The sequence below is a fragment of the Haemorhous mexicanus genome, chromosome 18 (genome assembly GCF_027477595.1).
Source record: "Haemorhous mexicanus isolate bHaeMex1 chromosome 18, bHaeMex1.pri, whole genome shotgun sequence".
Classification (NCBI taxonomy): Eukaryota; Metazoa; Chordata; class Aves; order Passeriformes; family Fringillidae; genus Haemorhous; species Haemorhous mexicanus.
Window position 1 is genome coordinate 5,128,435 of NC_082358.1, and position 20,823 is coordinate 5,149,257.

At 52.1% G+C, this 20,823-nt stretch overlaps 2 protein-coding genes across 2 annotated transcripts; one reads left to right on the plus strand and one right to left on the minus strand.

The window, feature by feature from the left end:
• Positions 1-3,708: 3,708 nt before the first annotated feature.
• MYBL2 (MYB proto-oncogene like 2) lies at positions 3,709-17,011 on the minus strand. Its single transcript, XM_059862763.1, has 14 exons — positions 16,884-17,011; positions 16,289-16,382; positions 15,121-15,192; positions 14,650-14,742; positions 12,851-13,071; positions 12,536-12,692; positions 11,505-11,774; positions 9,922-10,308; positions 8,387-8,526; positions 8,012-8,111; positions 7,319-7,432; positions 6,684-6,800; positions 6,383-6,529; positions 3,709-4,433 (listed from the first exon to the last, which is right to left on the minus strand). Exons 1-14 carry the CDS (start codon positions 16,901-16,903, stop codon positions 4,305-4,307), a joined length of 2,061 nt encoding a protein of 686 aa, XP_059718746.1. The 5' UTR covers positions 16,904-17,011; the 3' UTR covers positions 3,709-4,304.
• Positions 17,012-18,474: 1,463 nt separating this feature from the next.
• LOC132335928 (uncharacterized) lies at positions 18,475-19,390 on the plus strand. The gene has a single exon (XM_059862915.1). It carries the CDS (start codon positions 18,475-18,477, stop codon positions 19,246-19,248), a length of 774 nt encoding a protein of 257 aa, XP_059718898.1. The 3' UTR covers positions 19,249-19,390.
• The last annotated feature ends 1,433 nt before the right edge of the window (positions 19,391-20,823 follow it).

Genomic DNA, 20,823 nt, shown 5'->3' on the forward strand with positions numbered 1-20,823 from the left:
TCAATTTACACTGACCCTGGGAATAGACCAGTACATCAGCAGAACTGAATTTAATTTTTTTTCCTGTTATCTGGTCCTTTTCTGCAGATCTGACAGCAATTTTGGCACCTGTTACCTCCTGTACAATTACAGATAACTCACTTTATTTTCACAGACAGGCACTGGGCTCCCCCTTCCCCAGTGGACTGAATTAAGCACTTTCAGCAGCCCAGTGTCCCTGGCTGAACTCAGAACTGGGCACAGCAGAATGGCACCAAAAACCAAAAAAAAAAAAAACCCTCAAACCCCATCTTTAAAGACACCACTGTTGTACAAGGCATCCCATTCCCTGGGCTGGCTGCCTTGCTCAAAGTCCAAGCTTTGTGTGAGCTCTCCAAAACTGAACAAATTTTCAAAAAGCCTGTGGGGGATTAGGAATGCAACATCTTTTTCTTTTCCTACAGCATCTATTTAGTATTTTGGGAAAACAAAACCAAATGTAAAGCATTTACAAACACAAACCTGCTATAAAGTATTAGATTTGCCTTTCTCAAGCTATTCTGGCCACTGCCAGCCACACTGGTACTGGCCAGAGGCTGCCCATGGCCGGGGGAGGTGACCCTGTGCTTGTCCCCTGGGTAGTTTAGTTAAATATTTTCACAGCAGGAGTTTTAACTCCCTGAAATTTCTGATTCCTAACATCTTCTCAGTGGAAGTATTTATTTCCTCCTCCTGGACCCTTTGGTTTCCACAGGAAAGTGTTTTCCCCTGACCTAGTACCATATTTTAATATTTGATTATTCTGCTCAGGCAGAGATGAAGAGCTGCAGTTTTCTCACTCCAGAAACAGGGGCAGGCAGGATTTTAAGTTTCCAAAGCACAGTTTCCTGCCCAGCTGCAGCCAGCTCTCAGCACAAGTGATCTCCATCTCTTGCAAGACCCAGGAGCTGCTCAGCTAATCCTCAGCATGTGCCTGCCCAGCTAGAATCATCCTTTTAATTTCCTAAACCTCTAAACCCACAGGTTAGAGTGTCCAAAAAAGCACCTGGGAAATTCTACAAGGTTATTGCTGAGCAACTACTCAATAAAAACCACAAGCAAAGGCAGGAGAGGAAGCACTTTGCTGCTGTCAGTAATCCCCAGGACCAAAGCATTTTTTGGCAAAGCAGAAACCCTGGACTCCCCACCCCAACCTCAGCACCCCCTTGCACTCATCCCAGGGTCCTTCCCTGCACTGAGCAGTGGTAAAGCCCATGGAACATCACTGGGGTGTAAGCAACTAATATTGAGCTGTTAATGAACCTGTAATGGAGAAATTCCTCTGTTCTGTTACTAAGGAGCCATCAATGGTCAGCAGGGCAAGGCTGGCTTGCAGCAGGAAGTGCAGCCTGGCCAGCAGGGTCTCCTGCCACAGCTGCCAACACCTGGGGAGCTCCAAAGCCTTGGAATACAAGCATAGATCACATGCCCACAGAGCCCTTGCTTTGCCAGGGCTGGTCTTGTACCCTGTTCCCTAGCTGAGCTTCATTCTTTGTCTTTTTCATCACTTGCATTCCTCCACGGTCAGATGTCTCTCCCCGTGGGTGTGGAACCAAAGAGTCCCCTGTGAGCAACCTGCTGTTTGCACAGGCTTTAGCAGAATTAGCTGTGAAAACGAGATAAAAAGGCTGTGAAATCCCTCCAAGCAGCAGGAAGGAGCCCAGCAGCTGAGAGCCCTTGGAGGGACACACAGCAGCTCCCACACTGCTGACCATGGAGCTGTGTGAGCTCAGTGCTCCTCAGCCCCACCAGGCTCCATCCTAAGTAAGATTGCCAATAAAAAACACACAGATGTCCTTTTTTAATCTTCTTACTCCATTATTTTTACTCTTCCCAGCTTCTTTAAGGTTTGTCCCAGTTGGAAACAATGCCCTGATTGCAGTCAAGGCACTGCCACAACCCAGGAGCTCTGGCTACGGTATTCCCTTCCCACTCCTGGTAAAAATCCTTTAAAAAGCCCTTTTAAAGTTCTTAAAAAAACTTTTTTCCATGTCTGGACTCAACCAGAGAGTTATCTGATCTGTTGTGGAATGCAAACTAGCAAAAGACAAACTTTAAAGTCAAGCAGAACATGGGGTTTGTACAAGAAGCTGGGCCATGGGAGGGGATTCCTCCCACACACAGCCAATGCTCACGGAACATTTTCATCCTGGTTTTTCATTTAAAGCTAAATTAAACACCCAGATTCCCCTTTGTGAATGAAGGTTGTGCCACTCTGTGTCACTGCAGAGGCCTCAAGGGACATCAGCCAGAGACATGGAGCCTCAGACTGAGAGGGGTCTCCAGCTCCAGCCCAGTACCTCCACAGGCAGCATGAAGTTCAACTTCCATGAGATTTTTACTGGAAAGAAAGCAGAGCATCCAAACTCACAGGAAAAACAAAGCAAGTGCTACCTTTTTTACTTCACTAATATGTCTATTCCTGGGCCCCAGGACAGCCAAAGCACACTGGCAACCTCCACACTAGAAGAAGCTCCCTTTTCCAATTAAAAGCTAATTCTTTTTTGCCCATCAACTATGCCAGAAATGGGTATTTTTCTACTCCTTGAGCTTTCTCCATAAACATTCTGCAGTGCAGGATAGCCTGCACTGCCTGGATTTACAGCCTCAGAGAAGCAGTTTATTCTGGCTCATCCTCCTTTAATTTGGGGGCAGCTCTCAAACAGAGGTGCCAGGCTCACAGCCTGATTTATCCTGCAGCAGACCCTGCCTGCTCAGAGCTCCCAGCTCCAGGAAGGAATTGCAGTTCCAGGCTTGGGTTTGTGCAGTCACCAGTGCAGGAGCAGCCCAGCCCACCAAAGCCCCAGCAGAGAGGGATGGGTTTATGACGATTTTTCTTAAAATAACACCAGAATGGGAGCAGCTAAAGCCAGGCCTTCAGACAAGTGGTCCCAGCTGTCTTTCCAAAGCAAACACTGCAACACCGAGAAACAGAAATAAAAATTACTTCATGGATTTGCTCTGGCCCTGAGCTTGTAAAAATGAAAAATTAGCTGGGTTTCTAAACCTCCCTCATTTTCTAGGATCCAAGGGTTTATTAACAAGTTTGTCAGCAAGGATTTTTTACTCTATTTCCAGCATAAGCCACAACCTGAAAGGAGATTTGTACAGCCCAGCTCTGGTTTTCCACCCTGGGGTGGGCACATTTTTGCTGTGTGCACAGCTCCAGCCTGGGGCAGCTCTGCCAGGCTGGCTTTGGCCACAGAGCACATCACAGCTCGCCCAAAAAGCTCTTCCTGTTCTGTCGAGCTGCTCTGCAGTTTTTCCAACACCTTTCCAATTGCAAAGTTAACATGTTGCTAAGATCCCCACATTCCATCCTTGGCTACCTCAAACCAGGGCAGTGCTACTGTTCCCACACTGGAATAGATACAAGGTGCAACTTTAGTCTCTGAAGGAAGGGCAACAGAAAGGCTCTGCTACAGCACACACTCCTGCTGCTCTCCTCCAGCCTTCATCCACCCCTGCAGGGATCCCAAACCTCACTCACAGTGTGGCATCTGCCCATAAAGTAGCCAAAACTTTGGAACAGCTGAGGAAACTCAGGGTGTGTGTGTGGGGAGCCTCCCTTCTCCTCCCTGCTGAGAAGCCAACAGGAATTCAACAACTTGCCAGGATAAAAAGCCCCCACAAACCCAGCACTTGGCTGCCTTCCCCCAGGGCTGAGAGGCAGAGGCAGAGTCCAAGGGATGTGAGCACCATCGTTTATTGGAAGAGGGAGCACAGTCGTGGGGAGAGGCCCCTGCTGGAGCCATGGCAGGACAAAGCAACCCCATGGGGAGCAAGGGGCTCCAGGCACAGGTCACCCCACAGCACCACAGCCTCCCTCCTCCTTCTCCAGCCCAGGGAGACACTCCATCCCCTGGGGAAAGCCAGGAGGGACACTCAAGGCATGCAGGAATGTTCACAAAGCCATTGCTGAGGTACCAGAGCAGCAGCAGGAATCCAGGGATGATGTGAGGCCGGTCTCTGGCACCTGCTGCTCCAAGGTGCAGCACAGCTGCTGCTTCTACTTTTCCAGAACTCAGGTCTTGCAGAGAGAGGTCTTGCTGTCAGCTCTCCAAGCCTCCCTCGTTTGCCTTTCCATAATGATCCCAAAGCTTGCATTCCACACACTAGCCAGCAGTTAGCCCAATTTATTACAATGTAGATCTACCTGGGAACTGAAGGAAAAAAAAAAATCCACTCCCATATACTAAGGCCTGGCAGAAGATATTTTTTCCTGTGGTTCCCCCTCCACTTATTAAAAAGGTTTAAAAAATAAGATTAGAAATCAGAACAATCCTTCATGATAAGATTAAGGTCCTTGATGTGTGACTCTGTTTCAATGTGCCCAAAAACTGTCGAGCTTTCTCCTGCATGAAGAGCTGGTCTCGAGTTCCACCACAGGCCACTGCTTTCCAAGCCCTGGTCATCTGCAGAGGGAAGAAAAAGGATGTGTACAACACAGTCAAGGCCAAGGACAAACATCTCATGACATCCTGTTCTAAAAGACTCCAAATAATAAACAAAACTAACAAGGGAAATAAAACTTCAGAAACCATCTCACACCCAGGAGGAACTTGCCCACCACCAGTTACTCCTCATAGCTGAGGTGGTAATTTCTGGGGTTTAGGATCAGCAGTTTCCCAGGTGAGTGCTCCACTTCAAGACAATCCCTTTCAGGACTTTCCCTTACTTGCCTCAAGACAGAAACCCCAAAACACAAACCTATTAAAATTCACTGCCCTGAAGATATTCCAGAATGATAGAAGAAATTCAAGCACAGTTTTGGAGTTTATTGCCAACCAGTTCAACTCCTACAGGAGCTGCTGGGCCCCAGGTCTATTCTGATTAAATGCCATCCTCAACAGCAATCTGGTGCCTTCAGTTTCAGCAGGGTCCCACAGCACAAAGGAGGAGCTAAACCCAGGAGTGCCTCAGTCTCTGCATGCAGAAAGGGCACCCACGAGGTGTTTCTGCACTCCAGGAAAGCCCCTGAGGATGCTCTGGTAAATGCCAAGAGACAGGCAGTGCCCTGAACTGGAAATAACTGCACTGCAGGGAACCAGGGCTCCAGTGCTGGCCACAGCAGGAGTGTCCCACACAGCCACAGAGTGGCTTTGGGCCCACTGAGGCTCAGCCCAGAGCTGGATGAGCTTCCTTAACAAAAAACTGCCTTCCAGCAGCACCAGAGCAGCACAATAAATCCCCAGAGGCCAGCAGCAGCACAGACTGCCCTGCTGGCTGCGGGCAGTGGGATTTCACTGCACACCTGTACTCTGTCACCACACCAGCTGCCTCCCTGTCACCCCCAAAGTTTATTTATACTGAGCCATTAGCTCTCAGAGCAACACAACCCTGGTGAGGACAGGAGGAGAAATGGAAGTGTTTAAGAAGGTTTATTTTGGGAAGGAGAAGGAATTACTCTGGCTGAAGGGTATATATTTGTCAGAAGAAATAGGTTTCACAAGACAGCTCTAATACAGGGACAGATCCCTCCTCACTGCAGTTTCCTGAGGACAACCCTGCACCTTCCTGGGATGGAAAAACACCATCACAGGAGCCCCCAGTGGCAGTTTAACCCTTCAACAAGGACAGCACATGTTTCCATCCCCACTGAAGCTACCAGAGACCTCAAGTGACTCAAGCCAAGCAAATACCTACAAAATTATTGTCCAAATCCCCATGTCTAAGCTACACTTAGACTTTATCTAAGATCAGCAAATAGAGATAGCCCTCCATGAATGCACCCTGCCTGTGAGTGGTGAAGATTGTAGGGAGATCTGTTTATGCCCCAGAGGGCATTTGCAGGCTGCTGTGACTCCAGCACAGCTGTGCAGAGCTGAGGAACAAAGCTGCTGTAACAGCACCAGCCTCAGCACATGGTACAAGGTGCCACACTGCCACTGGAGCTGTGTACTGCCACAGGGTCAGGATAAAGCCAGCCTTCCCCACTACCCAGAATCACTCTAAAAAACACAGGCGTGGGAAATACCTTCCTGTTTAACCTTTATACAGCACTTCAGATTTGCTCTGCACTGAAAAGCAAAAAAAGATGAACTTGCTGCAGTCCACTCAAGGAGTGCCCACTGGAAAAAGGAAGATTTACTTTACTGCCAGAGCAGTCATCCAAATTCATTGATGGGTGGGAATTCCCATGAAGAATTCCAGGGCCAAACATGCTGAGCAGGCCACAGCTGTGGCTTGGAGGAACATAAAATGGCACCTCTGGTTCAGCATCTCCCAGCCTTGGTGTAAAGACAGCTCTGACAGTGCAAGGTTGCCTGTGCAGCAGTTCACAGCTCCATCCCTCAACTCCTCAAGGGGCAAGGGCTGCCAGATAAACTCCTGCTGGGAGAGCAGTGGCTGCTGCAGGGCTTACCGGTGCTGGTGGCCTGAAATGGCTTGGCATTTTCCTGTAGGACATTTTCTCTGGCTGCACTTGAACAAAGGCTCTGTTGAGCAAACCACTGTCATTCTTCCTGCTCGAGGAGGACAGGTTCAGGGACCTTGACAGGAAATTCACAGGCTGCACCAGGAGAAAAAGTGTAAGGAAAGAAGAAATCCAGCCCTTCATCCACATCGGCTGTTCAAAGGCAGCTCCAAGGCTGCTACTGCTGCTTTGCAGAGTTTTTTCAGAGCAAAGCCAGCTCTGCCCCTGCTCTGAGCACACAGCCTCTCACCTGGGCTCTTTTGAAACACACAGTCTTGGGGAGGGCAGGCAGGTTTTGTGTCATGTCTTCATCCACAATATCCAGGGCCAGAGACTTCCGGACCTTCTTGATGGGGCTCCTGCGCAGCTGGGGAATGCAGGGACACCAGTGTCAGCACAAATCCACCCTGCAAAGTGCCACCCTGAGGGCCCAGGTGCACACCAAGGCCACAGCACCCCAGTTCTGCATGGCACCAGCACCTCAGGGGGAAGATGTGTGCAGCCTTCCCCACTACAGGGCACAGCAGCTTCCAGTGCCCCCCTCCTGGCACCTCGAGCCACCAGTTTAGAGGAGGAGCTTTTAGTAGGAAAGGGAGGCCACCAGGAAGCTGAGACTTTTCATGCCATCCCACAGCCTCCTGAGAGCCCAACTTGCCCCAGGTGCTCCAAGTATGCCAACAAGCCCTGAGCTCAGCATCAACCAGGACACTCCTGGCAGTATTTGAAGCAGGCCTTAACCTCAGGCACTTCTTGCTGATTAAAAGAGAGCAGCCACGGGGCTAGAAACATTTTGGCACCCATAGCAGGATGAATAAAACCAGCCAAAACACTCCTTAAGAGCACAGGGCAGCTTAGCAGCAGGTACTGGATGCACAGCCAGCTCACCCCTTGTTTCCTCTTCTGTTTCTCAGGCTTCACATCATCCTCTATGATGAGTTCAATGCCAGCTTCACTTCGGAGCACCTCCTTCAAGTCTTCTTCCAGGTGAGGAGTCTGGGGCTGAGGTGGAAAGGTAGAGAGAGCACCAGGCAGTCAAAATCTCTATGCTGGGCAGGCTCACAAGCATTTCCCTCAAGGGACAATGGGGTCAGAAGAGCCCACAGTGGGAGGACAAACACAAAAACCTATTTGCTTCCCAGCTGGAAAAGATATGACAAGTTTTCTGCTAGCCTGATGGATTTACAGGATCTCCAGGTGCAGGGACTTATCAGCTGAACCCCAGTGTGCCATCAGAAGACCTGTGTGCACATAAAGCCTGGGAGATCTAGCTCCTCAGGGAGGCCTAGGCAGACCACTTCCCTGCTCCTCAAGGTTATCAGTAGCCAAGCACTGCAGCCTGATGCAATGGCAGCTTTTGGCATTTTTTAGCTGGTTGATAGAGGATCTAAAAGTCCTGCAGCTCCTTACAATGAAATGATCACTGTGACAATGTCCCCTTCACCCCTCCCCTCTCAGCCTGGCACTACCAAACTGCCCTTTGTTCTGGCTCAGATAAGAGTTTGCTCACAGCCCTGCCCCAACCCTGTGTCTCATTTGCATTCATCAGCCCCACAAGGCACAGCCCTGCCCAATAATTACCAGAGGTCTAATTGGTCCATATTTCTCCAGGGCATTTTTGAAAGGAGTGGGAGTGTGAGGTGTGTTGTCCGCCACATATGTCTGATCTGGTGTGACAAACCTGGGAACAGAGTGAGAAAGACAAGGGATCAGACAGGCTGTAACCCACACCAGGCCACAACCCACCCAGCAGCTGAGCACAACAGAGGTCACCTGGCTGTGCCCCCAGTGAGCCTGGACATTCCCTGCAGCTCAGAGAAGAGCTGTTTTGGGGGAGAAAACAGTGATTTGAGGAAATCCCCAGCCTGCCTTGCCCCTCTCTCAGTAATACCATGACAAGTACTGAGAGTGTGTCTGAGCTGGACCAGACTCCTGTGTGGAAAAGGGAGGACTTACGCTAAGTTCTTCTGGAGCAGAGGGGTCTTGTCCCTGTGCAGTGGGGTGGTGACAATCACCTTCTGGCTGCACACAGGCGTGGAGGTCAGGGAAGGGTTCTCCAGTTCTAGTGTATCCTGTTTGCTCCAGAAGTTCAAGAACTGCACAGCACAGGAAAGAAAAATTGCAGAGACTTGGTCTCAAGCAGCCCAGCATTGCATCACAAGCCATTACTTTTCCCTAAATATGAGGGAAACCCTGAAGTAGAAACAACCCTCCCAAACCAGAGAGGTTACAGACTCACAGTTCTGTACATGGACACACACAGAAGTTGCCAGTAGGTGCCTCACACCTGCAAAGATTATTCACTTCCCGTATGGGATGAGCTAATACAACTATCAGAGCTACCAACTACAGAGTGAAGTCAAGTCTCTCTTTGCACTGGCAATCCCAGCTCACCCAGCTATTCCAACTCAGGCTGGCAAACATGAGGGACAAAGTGTACAAGTTTACAGGTCTTGCACTGAGCTGTCTTCAGCTTAAACTATGAGAAAAGAAGCTGTTAGCTCTTCTAGGGTTTTATTTTCCAGCAGCCAGTAAGGGACAGCTGTGCTTCCATAGGGAACAGTGTTTGTACCCAAGAGCCTCTTGGAAGAGAAAAACTGTGGTTGTGACATTCATTGATGGCTGAAGCCCAGCTTGAAGCAGGGAATGCACTTCATCTTCTCAGACTCACTCCAGACATTCCTGACTTTTACACTCTGCAGAGCTGTACATTATGGGACATTATGGGTCCTGCTCTGATTTCTTCTTTGTGCTGGGCTTTCATTCAAGGTCCACCTGAACCCATGACTACCTCCATTTTGGACTCGCCTGTGGTGCCTCTCCTGTGTTTTCTGCTGCAGAAACAGCAGAAATAAAGGCCTGGAAGGCAGAGATGGGGAGGGTCTGGACAACAGAGCTGCAGTGGGAACTGTGCTGGAGAATGCAGCAGCCTTTATTTTGGTTTATAGACACCACTTCCACATGAGACGCTCGTGGCTCTGACCACCACAGTGCTCCAAGGTGGTGTGTTGGAGACCACATGTGTGGACACTGGGAGTCACAGCAAAGGCTGAAAGATCCTGAGTCCCTTTTGCAACAAAGACATGGCCAGGAGCATTTCCATAGGCACAGCAGGACAGATCTGCACAAGGTGTTTGCTGCCCAGTCTGTCAGTGTGACTGAACTGCAAACAGACAGGGAAAGCAAGTTTTTTTTCTGGTGCCACTCTGCTGCCCACAGCTGGGACAGCAATGCCCTGGGGACAGCAGCAGTTTGCTCTCCATCACACCTGCCCCTCACACAGGGTAGCTGGGCTGTCTTGAAACTGCAGTCACTCCCAGATGGAGACACTGGAAGGGCAGCACTGAAGAGAAGCAGTGCCAGAAACCAACTCTGAGCCTTCTTTTAGTGCAGGAACACACTCTGCACACTGGCACGGCCTCATTCAAGGCAGGAGGAGCACAAAGCTGGCAGAGCTGATGGGCATACATGACATTAGGGCAAGAAGATACCTGAGATGGAGAGAAGGGCAGTGTCTTTACAGGGGTGCCCTTGGGAGTCATGCTGTTGCAGGAGTCCAGGAAGGACATGCTGGTGCTGGCCACATTCTCCGTGACAGGCGAGAGGGATATCTTCCTCTTCTTCTGCCTCTTCAGCACCGAGGGCGGGGTGCCAAAGCTGCCCTCAGCGTGGGGGGAGATGGGGATGAGCTCTCCCTTGCTGCTCCTGCTCAGGTCAGAGATGGTGTGGCCGTCCAGGCGGTACTCGGTGACGCTGGGCAGCGCCGGGGCCGCCTCGCCGGGCGCTGGTCTGGCCGGGCTGGCGCTGCCGCTGCTGCTGCCGGCCAAGGGCTCCTCGGGCAGGTCAAACTGGGTCAGGTCACACCAGCCATCTGGGTCCTGCACACAAGGGAAAGCGTCAGCAGCAGCCCAGGGTGGCAGCTGAGCAGACAGACTGCTGAGCTGGGAGGTGAAATAAGAGGGGTGTGAGATGGCACCAAGCTTTGGAAGGAGCCTGGCCAGGGACAGCTCAAGCCCTGCTCTCCTCCGCCACAGGCATAGCTGGAGCCAGAGCTGAAAGATGTTGCTTGTGCACAGGGCAGGTTTTCCTATTTATGCAAGGCTGGTTTCCCTGTTTGGTTCATAGCACAGCTGCACAAACAGCTGCTCCCCCTCAGAGAGAGGACCAAAAAACCAGCTGGGCAGAGGGCTGGGGACAGGGACTGAAGGAACTACCACCCAAGAGCAACCCACAGTTTTGGGCACACCTGTACAGCTGGGCATGGGGCTCTGGTGCAACCTGCACAATTGAAAGCAGGTTAAAACTAACCAGACCAGTTCAGAAATGAGCTGCTTCACATCTCCACCCCAGCAACACCCAGCACCACACAAGCAGGCCCCAAGGGCCCACAGATGTGCTGCTCAGCCTCAGGCACACCATCCTGCTATACAGAGGCAAAGTGACTCCATGCCTCAGGCAGGCTGGGGGCTGCAGAGGCAACTTCCCTCTGATGGCAGCAAAGTGCCCTGTTGATTTTAGCCAACCTCCCACCCTTGGTGTGCCTCTGTCACCCAGGGGACCATAGCACTGAGTGGCTGAAAATAACTAATTTCAGTGAAGCTACCTCCACTGAAAGCAAGTGGTGGCAGTTATGCCAGCATGAAGGGGGCTGTCCTGCATAGTACAGTGGGAATAAGCCAAGCCCAGTCTGTCCTGTCCTATCCCACCCCAGGACAGGACAGAAAGGGCAGCCAGTGAGCATGGGCCTGAAACATTACAAAAAGGAGAGCTGGGCACACTCTGGATGACAAAGAAGGGCTTGAAATGGAGTTTGCCAGCACTTACAGCCTCCCAAACAGGCAGAGCCAATGCACAAGGACATCCAGCTAGGAAAAGCTACAAGCCCACAGCAATACTGGCAGTGCTGGAAAGGTCTAATCCAGCCCTGGAAGAGAGACAGGGGCAGGCTGCAAGGCAATGACAGACCCAGTCCTCCTCAGGGTGATGATCAAGGGGATCCAGTAAGTTCACTCAAATAAAAAGGGTGAGGATAACACCCTAACAGTAACTGGAGGAACAAGGGTCTGCTACTTACAGATTCAATCATGTCCAGAGCTTCACTGAGGGCTGGGGCACAAGCTGGGTACAAATAGTTGGCAGCTTCAACAACCCATTTGTATGGTGATTCGACCAATGAAGTGCCATCCTCAGGCACTGCATCATCTGGGGTTCCCTCCACGTTCTGCTCTGCCACTCCTGCAGCTGGCAGCTCCAAGGGCAGCTCCTGCACACCCGTCACTTCCTCATCACTGACATCTTCTTCCTTTATTTCGGAGATATCCACTGGCCAGTTCGGCAGGACGTTCTTGGCACATACAAGAAGGAAAGGCCAGACATCAGCAGAAAGCAAGGGAACAGTGTCAAGTCCTGGGGACAGAGAGCACCTGGACACATTCACCTTTGCCCACTCTACCTGCCACTGGGTTTATTTCACATCCCCATTCTCCCTAACTGCTCTGTCCCATACACTGCCTAAAGAGTCCATGCAACATAACAAGCACAGGACTCTTTAATTGAAGATTTCACTTAACAGTATCCCAGGAGAAAGTTGTACTTAGGCTGAGCATGTAGCACTAGTTCTGTATTTCCTATTTATCAGGAACCTGCCTTCAAAAACTACATGCTGTCTTCATGAAAACAATCAATGACTGCGTGTACTTCCCTGCTTCCTTTTTTAGAGGAAAGGAATACAGTATCTCTTCACCCTGCTCCCACACACACACTGGCTGGAGCACACACTGACTGGAGTTCAACCCTCCTCCTCCCATCAGCAACAGCACAATGTAGCCAAAAGAATATTCAGTGTCTGAGACAGACTTGATGCTGGGATTGGCAAGGTAACAGCTCCAGCAGACTGCTGTCCTCTGCCTGGATAACACACTCAGGCTCCCAAAACACCTCTAGCTCCTGGAGGGAGAGATTTGGGAGGCTGGGGAAGGCACAGGCTGTCCATGCATCCACCAGGCTGTGGAAAAGGCAGTGGGAGGCAGCAGAAGGTGGATGAAGAGCTCCAGAATCCATTAGCAGGGCAGGGACTGACCCAGCTGCCTGCTGCAAGTGCAGTACCTGGCTCTCAGGTGTCGTCTGACTTTGCCTCTCCTTGTTATCCACCTCCACGAGCAAGTACAGAGACTTGGACTCCTTGGTTTCATTGAGGAAACCTCCTGTGTCCACTTTCCTCTTGATGGTGGAGTTCCAGTGATTCTTCACAGCATTGTCAGTCCTGCAGAGAGAGCAGAAGGGAACAAACCATCACTTACAGCAGCTTTAAAGCACAGCTAGCAGCTCCACCACACTCCCCAGCCCCATCCCGAGAGCCTAACACACAGATCTCCACGAGCCACCCAGCAGGGAAGGCAGCAGTGAGCAAAGGGGTCCTACCTCCCAGGCAGCAGCTTGGCAATCTCTGCCCAGCGGTTCCCCAGGACCTTGTGGGCCTCGAATATGATGCGATCCTCCTCCTCTGTCCACGAGGACTTCTTCACCTCAGGGTTCAGGTGGTTGTGCCAGCGTTCCCGGCACTGCTTCCCTAAGCGCCCTTTCAGGTGCTTGGCTATCAGGGTCCACTGTTTGGTGCCATATTTTTTAACCAGTTCAATTACCTTTGGAGAGAGTGGGAGGGAAATAAGGAAATGGAAAAAAGGAGGAGAAGGTCAGTGCAGTCATCTTCAGGCTTTGCTCTTCGCCTTTCCTGGGACCAGGTAAGGGCAGACAAAAGAAGGCCCCTTTGGAGGAAAAGCTGGAGGGAGCCAGCAGGGCTATCAGGTGTTCCAACCCTCATGAGAGCAATGATTCTGCCAAATTTCTGTAGGAGGTTCTTTCCATGTAGACATTTTGCCACAGGGCACCTGTGAATGCAGATGACCCCTTACAAAAGATGGGGTGGAGACTGGCAGGTGCCCAGATGTAGAAACACATTCCCATTTCTGAGCAAGGGCCAAGTCCCACCTGCTCCAAGGCTTCTCTGCCCTCCCTACTTCCAAGGACCTTGCTGTGTGACAACTGTCCCCATCAGTGTGGTACACCCAAGACAGACAGGGCTGCAGCTCCATGCCCTGATGGCACCAGGACACACAGGGACAGATCCAAATTCACTTCAGAACCATCTACTTTGCCTCTTACCCTCCACCCAGGGCTTTGTCACTTCTGCCAGAGCCCCAACACAAATGTTTCTGGGCACTGAATCTATTCTGGGCTCCTAAAATATCCAGGGCACAGTCAGGATGAAACAACTTGCAATGCTCAGCCACCAAAATCCTGGCTGAGGAGTTCTCAAAGAACATTTCTACCCTGGCCTGCTGTGCTGAGCTGAAAGGTGCAGGTAGAAGTGATGCTCATGTAACAAATGTCCCTGCTGCAGACTGTTGCCTTTCAAGCACAGGAAAATGGACCAAAGATTCCAAACTGAGGCCAAGGAGCTGGGCCAAAGCAATGAGGAGAGAGCTGGAGCCTAGCCTGGCCAGGATGGGTAGGCTGGCAGAGTCAGGACAAGGCAAAGGAAAGGGGAAAGCAGGCAACAACTGCTCTGCTGTAAGAGCAGGGAACAACATCAGGAGAAGCTTCCTTAGAGGTTGACAAAACATAATGGGACCAAAAGGGAAAGAAGCTGGGGAGCAGGAGTGTTACAGAAAATCTGCCAAACTAGGATGTTCTGTACCAGAAAACCTTGGTAAAATTGAGATTTCACTCCAACTTTCCTGAAGTACATCAAGATGATGAGTCTGTCTGAGCTGGCCCCTCTTGGCTGACTCTGGATTCAGCAGAGAAACAGGCTCACAGAAGTCATAGTTCACCCAGCCAACCTCAGACATCTACTCCAGCCTGCCTACTGTGGCACAGGAAATGCCAGTTTTATTTTCTCTCAGATCCAACCGGGCCAGGCCAGGTGGACACCTGCCAGCAGGCAGATGAATTAATTCCCTTTTCAGCTCTCTCCCTTGGCAGCCTACTGTAGCAGCACTGTGTAAAAGGGAGAAGGTGCTTACCTGGAGAGGCCTAGATCACATCACATCCTGACCATGGCTGCCTGGGCTGCTCAGGGCAGGACAGACAGAGCTGCTCTCACAGGTACTCACCACAGGGAACAATTACACCCAGTGTATGACACCTGAGGATGGGTCTGACATCTCCCCCCTCTCTGCAGAGACAATCCAACACTGATCCTCTCAGCCCTGACTTACCTTTTGATCCTCCTCTTTGGTCCACGGGCCCTTAACCAGGTCTGGATTCAACACCCTCAGCCACCGGTACTGACACTGTTGGTCACTGCGGTTCTGGGGACAGCAATGGGAACAGCCTTGGGTTAGACCTGGGGCTCCAGAGGCCCAGAAACTTCCCAAAGTGACAGCAGTCCCCATACACACAGGCTGTCCCACAGAACACCTGCAGAAGCACATAGAGAACACATATGGAGATCCTGAGCCCAGGGCACCAGACGCAGGGACAGGAACCTCGATTTCTCAGCCCAACTCCAACAGACTCACCATGGAAAGCCCTCTATGCAAGAAGGTCTCCCTGCCCTGAAGCAGCCCCATTTCACAGCTTGGAGCTATGAAGTCAGAACAGAGCCAGAAAAGAGTCCCACCGCACAAACACAGGGAACCAGCAACATGTAAACACTGGGATTCCCAGCTGAGCATGGGGTCACTCACAGGAAAGTGGCTGGCCAGGAACTTCCAGTCATTCTGTCCATAATGGCTCACTAACATCTTCAGCTGCTCATCCTGCAAAGGACAAAAACATCCACTTTCAGATACACTGAGGCAACACACACCACAGGGCTGATGACATTAAAAGAACAAGTTAGATGTTCTGAACTGTCAAGGTTTTGTTGGCATTGTGTGCTCAGGGGAGGAAGGCAGCTCACACCAGTGTTTGGCAGCCCAACTGGAACAGACTGGTGCTGAGTTTGTACTGAGACAAGCTCATACATTAAGTACAAAACAAGAGCTCAGCTCTGTTCCTCTACAGTCTGGTTCAAACCCTGTGGCAAGGGCCTGTTTATCCAGCCCCAAAACACTCCTGACCAGACAGTCCATCTCCCAGCCCAACCACTGGTTTTGTCTGGCCAGGAAAGCTGACTGATTAAAGTGTATCACCACCTGCACAGTGCTCTTCTACCTTTCAGTGCCACAGGACTCTAGAGCATTTCTTTTGTGATCCCTGCCATAGCCTGGGTACACAAACCCCTACAGCTCACAATGCCTGTTAGAGACATCCTTGTCTGTGAGCTCTGGATAGTTCAATAATGAAATTATTCCCTGCCCAACACGAGCCCAAGGCTTTGATCCCTCCACAAAAGCCACCTTACTTGGTCTCTAACCCCAGCTGTAGTTTTCACACAGCACAAAACTGATAGTGAAACTGGGAGGAAGAGAAAATCCCAGTTAATTTCAGGCTCTCAGCCAGGATGACTAAACCATAATCCCAAATGTCAATTCTCTTTGCTTTAGCTCCAGAAAAAGATACATTTCCACTGCACATTTCAGTTCATTGGAGGCCTCAGCCATCATCTGGGCTCCTCTGTGCTCACAGGAGTGCTGCAGGCAGTGGTGTTTCACTCAGTACTCACAGGCTTAAGTTAAAAATGTTTGAGCTCTTGCTCTTCAGGCTGCACTTCAAGCTCCCCTGAACCTCTGAGCCTCATTCAGGCCTGAGCTCAGCACAGAAGACACAAGGTCCTCTCCAGTAGCAAGACAGAAGGAGGTGAGATCGTGGCCAGCAGGTGAGGGCTGGGCTGGAGTCACCCAAGCCCAGGGTGCCATGTCAGAGGCACCATCCCAAAGCACCTCTCTTGGCAGATGTCAGGCTCTCACTCACCTCTTCTGGTGTCCACTTGACTTTGCACCTGCCATCCCGCTGCTCCGGCACATCCAAATCGTTATCCTGGTAATGTGGCTCATCCTGGTCCTCGCTAGGGGGGAATAAAGGAAGATTGTCTTTTCTACCTGATAAAAACCTCCACAATACAGAGCAGAGCTCCAGATCTCCCCCTTCCAGCACCGAGCCCCAAGCTCACCGACACCCACCCACACACCCCAGACTGAAAGGAGATCCTCCACTTTAGGCGCCAGCTGGCAAGTTTTATTCTGCCCAGAGCAGGGGAAAGAGTATTTCTTTCCACTTCTGTCCCTCGGGGTGGACTTTGCATGGGGGCACCCAGGCACAGCTCAGCACCTCCAGGACCGCTGGCGCAAAGGGGCGCGGGGAGCGCTGTGGGCAGCGGCCGCAGGGCTCCCGCTCACCCCCGCTCCCGAGCGGGCAGAGCCGGGGCGATGTCCCAGCGCGGGTACCGCGGGGCCGCCGCCCCGCATCCCGCTGTCCGGCCGGCGAGCGGGAACGGGGTGGCCGGGAGGAGCCTCCCGCGGCTGGGAGCGGGCACGGGGGGCCGCGGCACGGCGGGGCCGGCACTCACCCGCGGGCGCGGCGAGCCATGTCGGGCGGGAACGGGCCGGGCCGGGCTGAGGGCCGGGCGCGGGTCCGGAGCGGCGGCGCTGGCGGCGCTTTCCTATCTCGCGCCAACGGCGCCCCCTCCCGCGCGGGGCCGGGCCGCGCATGCGCGCCGCGCCTCCCGCCCGCACAAAGAGGCGCGCGCGGGAGGGCGCCCGCCTGCCCCGCCCCCGGCTCCCTCAGGGAGCCCGCAGCGAGCCGGGACACCCGGCATCCGTCCCTACACCGAGCCGGGACACCCGGCATCCACTCCTGACACCCTGCATGCAGCCCCACACCGAGCCGGCACACCACGCATCCACCCTTACACCGAGCCGGGACAACCCGCATCCAGCCCTGACACCCCGCATCCACCCTTACACCGAGCCGGGACACCCCGCATCCAGCCCCACACCGAGCAGGGACACAGGGCAGGAACACCGCACATGTTATGGAGCCAAAGAATATTCCAGGCTGGAAGAGACCCCCAAAGATAATCAAAATCCAACTCCTGGCTCTGCCCAGGACAGCCCAACAATCCTACCCTGTGCCTGAGAGCATTGCCCAACTATTCCATCATATACTGTCTATATCAATGCAAGGTCTGTATACGTGGATATTCCTAACCAGCAGCTCACAAAACACAAGGCAAGACTTCAAGTGTCACCTTACTAAGGACCCACTGACAGGACAAGCACAAACCAGCCCTCAGAGTACCTCCATCAGTCAGCCATGGCCCACCCTCACTGCCCCTGTGCTTAATAGACGGCAAACAGAAGCTCCTCCCTCTCCCAAACTAGCTTAATTAGGAAACCAGCCTGTTAATTGATTACCAGAACTATAAAACTGCTGTAAGTAACACCAGTAGAACAGGGTCAAGAACATCAAAGGGTCTTCACAGGAGCTGAAGGTACTATTTATTCTGTTTTCTTCCTTCCTTCATTTATGCTAAGAAAAGTGGGTTTTAGTCTCTTAAGACTTTACTTCTTTCAGTCCCATTACAGTAAATTCAGGAGCTATTTATTGCTGTTTAGCATGCATTCAGAGTAAAGCTGGGTTTGGAGTATAGCCATCCCCTTCCCTGGCCTACCCAGTCCCTGAGGAAGGAGTTGGAGGTAAGAGTTATCATGTATAGGACTTAAACTATGATGAGAGCTGCCCCCTCAACCTCTCCCAGCCTAGCCAGAGCCTGGTTTTGGTGCCTCCTTCTCAAAGGGACTTAATTCTAGCTGGGCCCTCTGACTGTAGCAGTGAGGATAAAATGCCTCTGTCCCCTGTACCAAGCTAAGAGTAGTGATATACAGGCTGAGGTAAAATAAATACTTTAGGGAGATGCCGCTATGACCTCTGAGCAACTAACAGGCTGGGGTGGAACTGTTTTACCTGAAAAGGATGATAGGCTGGATGACCTCCTACGTGTCCCAGATCCTGCTCTGCTCCTTGCAAGACTGAGAGAGGATTTTGCCAAGAGTGGTCCTGCTACTGTAAGTCTGTAATCCATTGGTGAATAGTAGTGAACAGTAACAGGTTTATCCTGATCTCTCTCCTTAAGCTATAGAGCTGCTGGATTCTGCACCATGCTGTCCACCCAGAGGCACAGTACCAGCATTCTGACCAGAAAGGAAATCCTGGAAAATGGGTCCTTGGCCAGCTCCTCCAGCCATAGCTATTCCTCTCCTGTTGTGAGCTATTATAGGGACTCTAGCAGTGCTTCCAAACACAACACCTGGCAGCTCAGACGTGACACCTGGGAGGTTCCTGTGGACTTGGACAGTGCAGCAAGTGGCGGCTCCCTGTGTGTTGTCAAGCAGGTGGAGTCTCTGAGCAGCTGTGTGAAGACTGAGCTGCACAGCCTGACCCAGAGCATCTCTGACCTCAGTCTTGTCTGCCTCTGCAAGGCCCACCATGGCCAGACCACGTTTGAGATGTCTGGTTTGTCCTGTGAGCACCCCAGCAGAGATGGCTGCTTGACAAATGTGGCATCACAGAACACCTCGACACCTTGCAAGAAGGACAAGCACACCAAACCACTGGAGAGCCTGCTCTTCAAGAGCTCTGAGCTGGCTGGAGACATCTCAGCCCTTGGGAAAGTGCCAGCGTCTGGGTGGGACATCTCAGCAATAAAATCCTTTATGGATACCAGCACATCCCTCAATGTCAGCACTGAGGAGTTAAGCTTACTGGGATGCTCCAAACCACCCACATCACCCCTGAAGACCCCTGTGGTGATTCCCCTGACTTGGCCTGGTGCCTTCAAGAAGCCCCCCATGCTGATCCACAGGTCTGCCACCCAGGAGACCCAGCCGAGTGACCCTGACGCTGTCCCTGTGTTTCTGCATGAGGCTCTGTGATGCGGCTGCCCCGGCTCCAGCTGGAGCTGCTGGGCGCCTGGCCCCTCCTGCGAGGAGCAGGGATCCACGCTGCAGCACAGAAGACGGAGCCAGCGGCTTGAGTGGTGACGCCAGCAGCTGGTGACAAGCTAAATCTGCCCACCTAGGGGGGCCGAGGAGACGCTGGTGATGGGGAATGTTTGGGCTGGTGATGGCACCCCGAAGAGCCGCAGCCTTGCTGGCTCCTCCTCCGCCCCGATCCCTCTGTTTTGTATTAGCACAATAAAGATACAAACGTCTCTCTGCTGGTGGTCTCTGGCTCTCGCTGCCCTCCCGGCCTGAAGCTGAGCCCCCTCAACACTCAGGGCTGGTACAGCCCCATAGGGCGAGGCCCCCTCCGGCACCGCCCGGGGCAGGATTCTCCGAGCTGGCCGTGCCCGAGCCCCCGCCCCGCCCGCCCCCGTTACCTGGCAGAGGGGTCGGGGCGGGTCCCGGCAGAGAGAGGGCAGCGGGACGCGGCTGCAGCCCCGGGGCCATGGCTGCGGGGCCGGCGCTGCCCGCCGGGAGCGCGGGCGGGGCCGCGCCCGGGGCTGCGGATCCCTCTCCTGGCGCACCGGGAAAGCACAGCCTGGCTGCGGGGAGCGGCCCCCCGGCACCCCCGGCCTGGCACCCGCCTGTCTCGTGCACGGTGTCACTGCTCGTCCGGGCCGCGGGAATCCAGCACCGGCCACCGCGCAGGGACGATTTCCTCTGTCACATCCAACCCCCGCTCCGAGGGAAGGAAAGGAGCCCAGACCATCGCAACCACCCATTAGAGATTTTTCACACTCTCCTGTTAGATCTCACCCCATTCACGCAATCCTGGTTTTCCTCTCCTGTCCCTGCTTACAGCAAAGAAAGGGAGGAGGAACTTGTTAAAACCCCTTTTCAGGACATTGATGGTTTGCTGAATAACCAACATACTGTCCCCGTCTTCTTTTAGGGGCAGATTAAGGGGTAATGAGTTATGCTGCATGAGAGGACAGAGACAAAAAGGGAAAGCAGCAAGAGTTGCTTGTAGCCAACTTTTATGAATCACAGCAATAATTTCATTAATATACAAACTCCCTCACTAGCTATGTGCCCAACCCTGGCCTCACCTCACCTCTTGAAAGCACTCACCTACTTGTACTCCTTTGAAATTCTGTTAGTCAGCCATAAATTTTACATGTATCACACTCCCGTGACTAAAATGTTTCTAGTTACAAAGTAAGTTTAAACACTTCCAGAGGGCCAATGGGACAGCTTTGAAAGAGAAGTATAAGCTACATGTATTTCACACTAGTAAAAATAACATTGTTTCAGTGAAGAAAAATTTGTTCTTCAGCGCTCAGAGAGGCCTCAGAGACACCCTGAAAACAGGGAGCTGATGTTATCCCCTGGCTGCTCACATGGCTTTTCTTAAACCATGTTACAACATCAGGAACAGGTGACAAAACAACTTGAAACAGGGCTGGGAAACAGAAGTTATTTACAGTTTGAAGTATAAACACCCCAGAAGAGTACAAACCAGAGCTAAAATTAGCAAGAGGAGCACTCAGGGGGTTGGTTCAGCTG